The sequence below is a fragment of the Bufo gargarizans genome, chromosome 1, assembly GCF_014858855.1.
Source record: "Bufo gargarizans isolate SCDJY-AF-19 chromosome 1, ASM1485885v1, whole genome shotgun sequence".
Taxonomy (NCBI): Eukaryota; Metazoa; Chordata; class Amphibia; order Anura; family Bufonidae; genus Bufo; species Bufo gargarizans.
In genome coordinates, this window is record NC_058080.1 from 360921819 (window position 1) to 360933388 (window position 11570).

The 11570-nt window shown below is 44.0% G+C and overlaps 1 protein-coding gene across 3 annotated transcripts; it reads left to right on the forward strand.

The window, feature by feature from the left end:
• The first annotated feature begins 661 nt into the window (after positions 1 to 661).
• Positions 662 to 11355, forward strand: C1H19orf25 (chromosome 1 C19orf25 homolog). 3 transcript variants are annotated; one of them, XM_044269183.1, is made up of 3 exons: positions 662 to 733; positions 5011 to 5170; positions 10529 to 11355. In XM_044269183.1, the coding sequence occupies exons 2-3, from the start codon at positions 5041 to 5043 to the stop codon at positions 10717 to 10719; spliced, it is 321 nt and encodes a 106-aa protein (XP_044125118.1). In that variant the 5' UTR covers positions 662 to 733; positions 5011 to 5040; the 3' UTR covers positions 10720 to 11355. The 3 variants fall into 3 exon arrangements, with proteins under 3 accessions (XP_044125118.1, XP_044125108.1, XP_044125127.1); XM_044269173.1 differs by lacking the exon at positions 662 to 733 and adding an exon at positions 888 to 1088; XM_044269192.1 differs by lacking the exon at positions 662 to 733 and adding an exon at positions 1118 to 1364.
• The last annotated feature ends 215 nt before the right edge of the window (positions 11356 to 11570 follow it).

Genomic DNA, 11570 nt, shown 5'->3' on the forward strand with positions numbered 1-11570 from the left:
AAATACCACCAAATGAAAGCTCTATTAGTGAGAAGAAAAGGAGGTAAAATTCATTTGGGTGGTAAGTTGTATGACCGAGCGATAAACGGTGAAAGGAGTGTAGTGCAGAAGTGTAAAAAGTGGCCTGGTCATTAAGGGGGTTTCAGCTAGCGGGGCTGAAGTGGTTAATTCTGGGGTGCACTAACGGAGGCATTTCTATTACTGGGGGCATTAATATTACTGGGAGCCACAGTATGACAGTGTTAAGCCACGCCTCCACAACCACACCCCCTTTGGCGTAGCCAGTGTTTTTTGTTGGGAAAGGTGGCAACACTAAATGCACACGGAAGATATACATATTTTGCGGACCAATATGCAGACAAGTTCCTGTCATGAAGCTTTATGGAGGACAGCTCCATGTACAGTCGCCTAGCCACAACTAGTGTGCTGTAAAAATAGGGTGACATAACTGCTCTGTTCAGTCGTCTTTACCACATAAACAGCATGTAGATGCTTTGGGGTGAAGGTGAAAAAAACTGGTCTACTCCAAAATCAGCCTGGCTTAGAAGGGGTTAAGTGATGTCGTGGCCGCCTGGTCGCACTTCTCCTCAGCGAACACGTCACTGTTAGGGCACTGTGCAGCTTCTAGCCTATCAAATGTAGCCTAACGCGCCTGCGCAGAACTATGACCAAGACGCGCTATGCTGACGTCTCTATGCCTACCTGAGTGAGGACTGGGGAAAAACAAGTTCTAGTAAGTGTCTGAAACCTGACTAGCAGACTGTGCTTCCAACGCGGTAGCACAAGTCTTCGCCAAAATGGCCGCTAAAAGGAAGACAATTATAATTGTATTACAGAGTACTCTAGTGACTGCAGAGTGTTAATAGACAGTAACGCTGGCTTATGTCTGACGAGAAAGAGTGCCTGCTCCGGACGAAGCAGTGCTGCTCTTTGCTCCGCTTCTCTTTCCAGCTCTTGTCAGGCATCTGGCACAGTCTGTAAGGGGCGGGAAGAAGCAGTCACGTGATATCATGTCCTCACAGAAGCCATTACAGTCTAGGCTTTACCTTGTGATGACCGGTGTGAGGAGGATGTCGGAGTGAGAGCAGGTGGGGAATAAGTATATGTGCTCCTCTACAATGCAGTACAGTAATGGAGAGCCTGGCTGAGCGAGAGGCATGCAAGCACTGCCCTGTGAGGGGGTAGACACTGACGTGGTCTCCTCTGCTGACCTGCTCCTGTGTCTCTACCAGTGGCAGGGCTAAATGGAACCAAAATGGCAGTGCCTTTTCTATTCTTCTAATGAGCTCTGTCTCGGTATGTGCTTCCAGGATGAAAGAACCATGTCTGCTTTCCTCCAAAACCAGGGCCGCCCCTGTCCTCAGGTAGTATCTAGTACTGCAGCTTAGTATTGATGGTGTATTTTTAGGATAGTCATCTATATCTGATTGGTGGGGGTGTGACTCCCGACACCCCTGCCGATCTGCTGCGGACAAGAATAGGCATTTCTATATAGCGCTGGCAAAATGCGGAACACACATGGCAAAACACTAATGAATGAGCCTTACATAGTATAGCGGCCATGTGACGTCTCTAGCCTAGGAAGAGACTGGAGCACCGGAGCCTCTTCAAGTAGCTAATCAGCAGCAGTGCTGGGTGTCTGTCCCCCACCGATTAGATATTGATGATCTATCCATATTGAATTCTGGGTAAACCCTTTTAAAGAGGACATGTCACTGATGTTTGCACTACGTTCTTTCCGGAAGAGTAAAAATACTCCTCTTAGTATATTTGAGGAGTATTTTCAGTCGTGAGTTAACTCCGATGCTGGCCGTTACATCAGTCAGTGCCAGGCTCCCATGGTCATCTGGAGCACAGCTTGTGAGGTCTCTTGCACTGGGGTTGGCAGGGAATGAACACAGTACATAGGTTGCGCTGCACTTTGGACCGAAGAAACTCTTGTGCACAGGAGACTTTTTTCGGAGAGTAGCCTATGACGCTCGTACAGATGTTGCGACCTCTGTCTCTGAATTTCTAGAGAATCTGTTCTTAGGACTCTGCTGTTTATAAATAAAGGTCTAACTGGGCGTCACCAGTTGGGGATGTGTCCCTGCTCAGTCTGACACGGCAGCACTGATTGGATAGTGTCAGACTGGAGGACACCCCCCCAACTGGTAACTCCCAGTTGGACCTTTATTCATATACTTATTTATTTATTACACTCACATTTAACGCTGACATATTCCGCTGCGCTTTACAGACATTAGCGTCACACTGTCCCCAATGGGGCTCACAATCTAAGTTCCCTATCAGTACGGTATGCCTTTGGAGCATGGGAGGAAACCGGAGGACCTATGAGAAACACAGGGAGAACATACAAACTCCATGCAGATGTGGTCTATGGTCAGATTCGAGCCCAGTGCTAACCACTGACATACTGTGGGAACAGCATAAGAATATAAATGCTCCAGAATTATTACATTGGGAATGCAGGTAGTTACTAAAGCAGACATTACAGGTTCTTTTTTGACTACAGTGGAGCAGAGCTGTAATACCAGATACAATAAAACATAAAAAAAAAAACATGAAGAGACAAGCAGAAGGGGGATCAATGTCTCTTACCGTGGGGGAGTTATCCTTCTGCAAATGCTTACACATTTTGTATTGTAATGTTTCATGAAAAATGGAAAAAAGGAATGCAAATTAGCTACAAGCAAGTTCTGCCTCTAATGCCACCAGATGTAAGGCAGCTATCCTATAAGTCAATATTCAGCTCTTTAAATAAGACATTAATTGAGACATGACTTGGATAATAAATAAGCCAGCACCTCATCTGCAGACAGCTGTTTCGGGGTGATTGCCCTCATCAGTGCAGAGCAGAGAGTACTGGGTGAGAGGCCTGTCAGGGTTAGGGGGTTCTATCTCTCCTTAGGGAGAGAGCACCTTAATCAGCATGAGGAGACTTATAGGCCATACATGCCTCTAATGCCACCAGATGTAAGGCCCCTTTCACACGGGTGCGATGCGTGAGTTGAAAGCATTGCACCCGCACTGAATCCTGACCCATTCATTTCTATGGGGCTGTGCACACGAGCAGTGATTTTCACGCATCACTTGTGCGTTGCGTGAAAATCGCAGCATGCTCCTCTTTGTGCGTTTTTCACGTAACACAGGCCCCATAGAAATGAATGGGGTTGCGTGAAAAAAAGCAAGTATCCACAAGCAAGTGCGGATGCGGTGCGATTTTCACGCACGGTTGCTAGGTGACGATCGGGATGGGGACCCGATCATTATTATTTTCCCTTATAACATGGTTATAAGGGAAAAAAATAGCATTCTGAATACAAAATTCATAGTACAATAGGGCTGGAAGGGTTAAAAATTTTTTTTAACTCTCCTTAGTCCACTTGATCGCATCTCTTCTGTCTTCTTCTTTGCTGTGTGCAGGAAAATGACCTGTGGTGACGTCACTGCGGTCATCACATGATCCATCACCATGGTAAAAGATCATGTGACGGACCATGTGATGACCGGAGTGACGTCGCCACAGGTCCTTTTCCTGCACACAGCAAAGAAGAAGACAGAAGAGATGCCGGGCTGCGCGATCAAGTGGATTAAGGTGAGTTAAATTGTTAAAAAAATTTAACCCCTCCAGCACTATTGTACTATGCATTCTGTATTCAGAATGCTATTATTTTCCCTTATAATCTAAGTCAATGTTCAGCTCTTTAAATAAGACGTTAATTGAGACATGACTTGGATAATAAATAAGCCAGCACCTCATCTGCAGACAGCTGTTTCCGGGTGATTGCCCCTCATCAGTGCAGAGCAGAGAATACTGGCTTAACTGGGTGAGAAGCCTAAGTCAAGATTTGGTGGGTTCTATCTCTCCTTGGGGAGACAGTGTCTTAATCGGCATGAGAATTCCCATGGAAGAACAGGATACAAATGAGCTCTTAACAAGCTCTGCTTCTGATGCCACCATATGTAAGGTTGCATGTAGCTCCATCCCCCTGAAGAAGCCGCGCGAGCGGTGAAACATGTCGGGGGAGCTTCGTCGTGATAATTTTTAAACACATGTTAGGGAAGTTATCCACAGCACTGCGGACTGCAGACGCAGTACGCTCTGGAGTATGACCATGAGGGTGTAGATGTAGCGAGTCGCTTCGAAAATAGACACAAAGCAGAAACAAGCAGATACATGGCTTTAATAAATATTGAATGTTACCAACAGCAGACCGCTCACATCGCTAAATGATAGAGCAACCTGGTGGTATATAACACCAGGGCACTATCAAGGGTGAAGATAACCTTTGAAGTGCACCTACTTGATATATCTATCATTTTTGGAAGGATAATTATCCGGAAATAGGTATTGATACAATACCATAAACACCCCAAGGATACTATCCCTGACAGATACATTTTAAAAGACTCTCAATAGAGTTGTTTCTTGTTTTGTTTCGTTTTGTATTGTATTATATGTGGGGAAAATTATTCTAATAAATAATAATAAAAGTTACATTTTAAAATTTGACCTAAAACAGGTATTATTGGTCATTCTGACCATTGGATAATAAATTTTGATCTCCTGGGTCCAGTGGATCTTCTGTAAATAACACCATATGTAAGGCAGCTATCTTATAAATAAATGTTCAGCTCTTTAAATAAGCCTTGAGACATGACTCTGATATGAACTAAACCAGCACCTCATCTGCAGACAGCTGTTTCGGGGTGATTGTCCCTCATCAGTGCAGAGCAGAGAATACTGGCTTAACTGAAAAATGGAAGAAATGACCAACGAGTTTTCTAGAGCCCGTTTTGCACAGGCGGCAAGTGGTGGCACAGGGGACAAAGTGGTGGAGTTCGGGTAGCAGAGTATTATGGTATATTAGGGGCAGAGTTTTTTTAGAGCTGGTTGTATTTTCTCACACATCAGGCTTTATTGCTGGTTGTAAAACTTAGTATGACTTCTCCAGCAGTAATATTGAAAGGATGTTTATTAATATTTTATTTATTTTTTTGTTTCAGGAGAGATTTTGTCCATAAATCAATATTAGGATGACGTCAAGAGCAAAGAAGCGCATTGTTCTTCCCTCTCGTCCTGAGCCCCCCCATGTAGATGAAATTCTAGAAGATGTTCGTGGCGCAGTAACAACTGATCCTGTGTTCGTTTGTGACCTTAATGATGGTATGCTTTGTCCATAGTACACCAAAAAGGGGGATGGCCATTAACCCTTTAATGACCGCTGATATGGGTTTCTACGGTGTCGTTAAGGGGCTTTATTCCTAGACCACTTTCCACAGCGGCCTGGAATAACTGCTGCATGGGCCTCCCGTGTAGCAGAGAGAAGGGGCTCTGCTCTCACATAAATGCTGGACTGGCAGAAGTACCGTTCCGGGCCGTTAAACCTCTTAGATGTCAGTCAGTAGTGACTGTGGCATGTAAGTGGTTATAGAGGCAGCCCCCCATGAATGAGATCCCAGGGTGCCAATGAAGGGAATACAAGATCGCCTATTATATTTCCTTTGTGGGATGATTAAATGTTTTAAAAATGTAAAAAAAAAATACACTTTTTAAAAAACGCTTTTCAGCAGAAAAAATATAATGGTGTTATGTACCCCAAAATGATGCACATGAAAACTACAAGTTATCCCACTAAAATCAAGCTTCTGTCGAAAGAAAAAAAATAAAATAAAGTTATGGGCCTTGGGATGCGGTGATGCAAAAAAAAGTTTTATTTTATTATTTTAGCAAAGGTTTTTATTGTGTAAAAGTAGTAAAACCATAAAAAAAAGTTATTTGGTATCGCTACAATTGTACTGACCCAGAGAGTAAAGTGCATAATGTTATTAATGCTAAAAAATAAATGTCACAATTTATAACATAAAAACTCAGGGGCAGTATTGTTTTTTTCCCCCATCCCAGAAAGAGTTAATAAAAGTTAATCAGTAAGTTATGAGTACCTCAAAATCGAGCCATAAAAAAACTACAATTTGTCCTGCAAAAAACAAGCCCCCATACAGCTGCATCGATGGAAAAATAATAAAAGTTATAGCTCTTGGAAGGTGGCGATCAAAATCGGAACAAAATTGCTTAGTCACGAATGCCCCAAATGCATACAGGGGGGAAGGGGTTAAAGGGACCCTGTCACCATGAAAGTGGTGTGCAATCTGCAAATAGAGCAGGAGAAGCTGAGCAGATTGGTACATAGTTTTTGGGGAAAAAATATCATCAAAACTTCTCATTTATTAATTTAAATTCCTGCTCATTCTGGGCTTTGACATCGAGCAGGCGGTCCTATCAGTGACTGACAGCCTTCCCTCTATGACTGTGTATACAGAGATAGCGGTCAGTCACTGACTGGAGACAAGGGGACGGTCCTATCAGTGACTGACAGCCTTCCCTCTATGACTGTGTATACAGAGATAGCGGTCAGTCACTGACTGGAGACAAGGAGGAGGTCCTATCAGTGACTGACAGCCTTCCCTCTATGACTGTGTATACAGAGATAGCTGTCAGTCACTGATAGGACTGTCTCCTTGTCTTCAGTCAGTGACTGACAGCCTTCCCTCTATGACTGTGTATACAGAGATAGCTGTCAGTCACTGATAGGACTGTCTCCTTGTCTTCAGTCAGTGACTGACAGCCTTCCCTCTATGATTGTATATACAGAGATAGCGGTCATTCACTGATAGGACCGCCTCCTGGACTTCATAGCCCAGAATGAGCCTAGATGTAAATGAATGATATACAAGTTATACTGAATATTTTCCCACAAACCTAAATCTCAATGTGCTCAGTTCCTCCTCCTCTATAACATGCTGCCTGGAGATTACACTGCATTTTTATGGTGACGGGTTCCCTTTAAGGCTGGGTTCACACCTGAGCGTTTTACAGCGCATTCCTACGCGCTGTAAAACGCTCAACAAGCAAAAATCAATGCTTCCCTATCGGCATGGTTCTCACCTGGAGCGTTTTACAGCGCGTACGATCGCGCTGTAAAACGCCCGATGCCCCAAGAAGCACAGGAGCTTCATTTGGGCGCATTGTCGTGCGTTCTCGCACATAGATCTAGCGGGAACGCGCGACAATGGGCGTTTGCTTGTTTCCCTCGCACGTATGTAAACGCCCGATAAGCCCGCTTGTAAACAGCGCATATCGGGTGCGCTTATGTGTGAACCTGGCCTAAAACTTCTCTGAGACAGAACAGAACTTGAGCCACCCTATTATTACAGTTAGACCTCCTGCACAAGACAGTATCTGTTTTGCGGTTCATGTGCGTTCTGCAATTTACGCTGGACCCACTGTAAAGAAGCATTTTTTTTTTTCTGTAAAACAGACAAGTATAAGGCTCCATTCAGATGTCCGTAGAATGGGTCCGCATCCGTTCCGCAATTATCCAGAACTGGTGTGGACCCATTCATTCTCTATGGGGCTGGAAGAGATGCGGAGAGCACACTATGTACTCTCCGCATCCACATTTCCAGAGCGCGCCCCCAAACTTCCGGTCCGCAGCTCCGCAAGAAAATAAAGCATGTGCCCTATCCTTGCGGACAAGAATAGGCGTTTCTATGGGGGTGCGGGTCGGGTGTATTGCAGATCCGCAGGCACTACAGATGTCCAAATGGACCCTAAGACAGGTTCTATAATTTGCGTCTCAGCCACATGATCTCTGTGTGCTGGTTTTCAGACACAGGCCAAACATATGGTCATGTGCATGATGCCTTAGCCATTCAGCTGAATGGCCATTATGTACTACCACTTGTCTCCAGCACAAGTCACTTCTGTGACATGCCTGACCACAGCTTTCCCTGCTCGGGTGTTTTCCAGGGGTGGGGGTGATCAGCTTTTGTGGCTGCATTTTAAAAACGTCTGCCTCTGAGGAGACACTGTTTTAGAAATCTCTTGCATTCCCCATAACCACTCTGGAGCATCCTTTCATATACCTGTATGCAGTGCTGTTTATTATTCCTCCTAGAAGTTTATGAATGAGTTGTCTGCAGTAAAGGTCCATCTGGACACTGCCATTTTGAGGTGGGTGTCTCTGCTCAGTCTGACACAGTCAGTTAGTGAATAGGAATTGATTCCAGTGCGCGTGTCCTGTCTGTGGTGCTCCAAGCAGGGCCAGCAGCGGGCCCAATCCTGGCTTATGAACAGTAATAGAGGATGATGATAAAAACTGAAATGGTAGTTTATTCAATACACATTAAAAGCGGGTGATGTTTCCGTATGGAAAAAGTAAGACCTGTTCTGTGGTTCAGTTCCACTCCAAGATTCATTGCAAACGTCCTAATAGAAACCTGCAGACCCAGAAGGTGCTGGGTTAGTCCATTCCATAATGGGAACTAATGTAATGTATAACTGATACATTAGACCAGGGGGCGCAACCTTTTCTGTCAGACTGAACCAATTCCAAGCGGTATTACCAACCGAAATACTATATTTATTTATGGCATATTGAACATACAGTATATATCATAAATGTCTAGTTACACGTCTAGTACTCCCATCTAATGGGGGAATACATGATGGATACATGTGAGCAGCCTCAAGACATAGACATATATGTCTGGTACCAGATGGTTGAGGGCCGCAGGTTGTGCATACCTGCATTAGACTATGGTATGGGTTACAATTAATAGCAAAAAAATAAGTAAATCCACATTATGGCTTCTTTCACACTCCGGTAGCACACGCGTGCAAACGTTAGTACGGATCCGTCAGTACTGGACAGGCCTACCGCCAGTGTGAAAGAACCCTGGCTTACTGATGGGAGTTTGTTAGGACATGCAGAGCATATTCCCAGGAATGTTCCACCATACATATGAGATTGCTGTTCTACCCCATTATTACATAGACCCAAGTCTGACAGATTCTAAAGACATTGGGGAGATTTATCAAAACTGGTGTAAAGTAGAACTGGCTTATTTGCCCATAGCAACCAATCAGATCCCTCCTTTTTATTTTCCAAAGGAGCTCTGAAAAATGGAATCTGATTGGTTGCTAGGGGCAACTAAGCCAGTTCTGCTTTACACCAGTTTGATACATTTCCGCAATCTTTTTATTTGGAGGATACTTGTACAGACAAAGGTCCAGATTTAGTAAGGGGATTGACCCAAAAACCTGTCTGAAAAGTAACCGTTTGGCACATCTATGGTTTCTATACTTTTTTCCAACATGCTCGAGAACAGGGCAGGGCGTAATACATGTCATTTTGCAGTATAATTTCACCATAATTCTGGTGTAAAAATTCTGTCTCATAGTAAGCCAAGCAATAGTTGGTATAGAGTGAGAGCAAAAGACTTCTTCCACCAAGACGTACTAATCCTGTAGATGTAAGCTTAGCCAGGCTGTCTGGACCTGCAGCAGATCTATCACAGGGGTTTAGGCTGGAGGATAAGTGGGGGCAGGGACAGACTCTGGCATTTAATGTGTAGTGAACTGGACCCCTGCTTTGGGGAGCATTCTGTCCCCCAGTTTGTTATGGGCACTATTGCACCTGACACATGGTTGAGACAGATGAAATTGTTTAAAGGGAGCTCACTGAGGGCAGCATAGTGTAGTGACAGACCCGCTGATTTCGGTGGTCTGTCACTTTTATGACATTGGGCATCGGAAGGAACCCTGGAATCATCATCTAAAGAAGGGGAGGGTGGGACAGCGAGCAGCTTTAGACTCGTTTCCCTCGCAGTGCTGATGGGTGCTGCGGACTTAAATGTAGTCTACCCAGGTACCCTTTGTAAATATGTGAGAGAGAGTAACGATTTCTCCCCCACTCAGGATGATAGGCTATACTCGATAAACTCCTTCATGAAATGTAACACCCTCATGTGGGGTATTCTTTGAGGTGCAGAGAACCAATAATAATGTGCCTTGTCTGGGGCATCCTGACATTTCCTTGAGGTACATCTGATGGAGGAAGTGATTGGACCAGGAACCTTCTTAGTTGAGAGGCTTTCTCGATCTCCGCTTTATGTATGACTTGATGCATCGTTACTAATGTCTGTATTTATGCTAGCTTTTTGTAGGTATATCCTTTGTGTTATTAATTGTATCCCCTCACATTGTCTAATAAATCGGTTATATCACGGATTGGGTTAACCCAGCCTCTTCCGGTTGAACGTGTATGTATGCTGCCGATTCCTATTGACACATTTGCAATCCCAGGCTGAATATACAATAGGTAAGCGGCTTTTAATGTATATCGGATAAACTTGGGTTTCACTTTTTATCATCTGCTGCTGAAAACGTTTCCTCATTTACTATCCAGTCAGTGCTGCCAGTGTGAGACTGTGCAACGAAAGCTACCCAACTGATAAGACTTAGCTGGACCTGTTGCAGACGGTTGGCAATTCATTCCTAAACTTCTAGCAAGTATAACAGAGCAATGACACAACATAGAGATATATAAAAAGGTGCTCCGGAACTTTATTACATGGGGAAAGCAGTAGTGACTAAAACAGACGTGTCAGGAGAGGTTACAGGTTCTCTTTAAATTTCTCCTCCTTCCCCCCACTCACTGTCATTTCTATGCTGTTCTGTTAGATTCCTCGATACCTTCCCAGGAGTCCACGGATGACCGCGAAAAGCAGTACACGCAGAGCTGCTCCTACGTGCAGTTGAACAACAAGTTGAAAGAAACTCAGGTTGAGCTGAAACAAAAATTTGAGTCATTAAGATCTTCTGGATTACAGCTCGGGAAAGTTATAGAAGAGTTGAGAGAGGCAGCCATGTGACTGTGGTCCCCTGCTAATAGGAGCATTGCATGGTATTGACTTTGTAACTTTCGTTGGTGCGAGTATTTATCTTCTTTAAAGTACAGTCCATGTCGATTATTTGTATGGAATATCTTCAAGAAATGTGTACTGCATGGAAATTGTGTCACTTCAGTAGGTATGTGCGCCTCACCATACCCCTATCAATTCTCCATGTGGTACAGTATAGAGGACACAGACCTGGTCACGGACATTGTTGGGACTCTGGAAGAGAATGGCTACCATGGCTATGTTGAGCACCGTGATAAGGCTGCTGGACTTCTTGCTATTTCTTCAGCTACAATGATAATTGAATCCAGTGTGGTATCCTTCCTTGTCCTTTCCTCTCATTCTCTCCAAGAGTGTTGGTACAAATGGGTGGCTGATTGGTGCCTGACAAATGTTATTCAGAACAAAACTGCCAGGGTAGTGCCAATATATATTGATTTACGAGACACCCAGAAGCCAGATACTTTAAGGTTTCTACAAGGACTCAAGTATAACAACAAGTATTTTAAAAGACAGCTTCTGCGAACTATGGAGGCCGCAGTCCGTCACTGACAACAATTCTACACTTTTATTATTTTTTATAATAAAAGTTATTCATGTACCCCAGGACAACAGTTTTTAGTGTTGTTAAATTACAGGTAAAATAAGCCTAGATTTTATATCTATCCTAAGTTACCAAATGCTGATTAAAGGGGTTGTGCAGAGGTTTTATATCCTGATGATAGGTCATCAATATCTGATCAGCTAGGGTCCAACACCCAGAACCCCTGCCGATCAGCTGTTCGAAAGAGCAGGCGGTACTCCATGCGAACACTGCCTCCTCT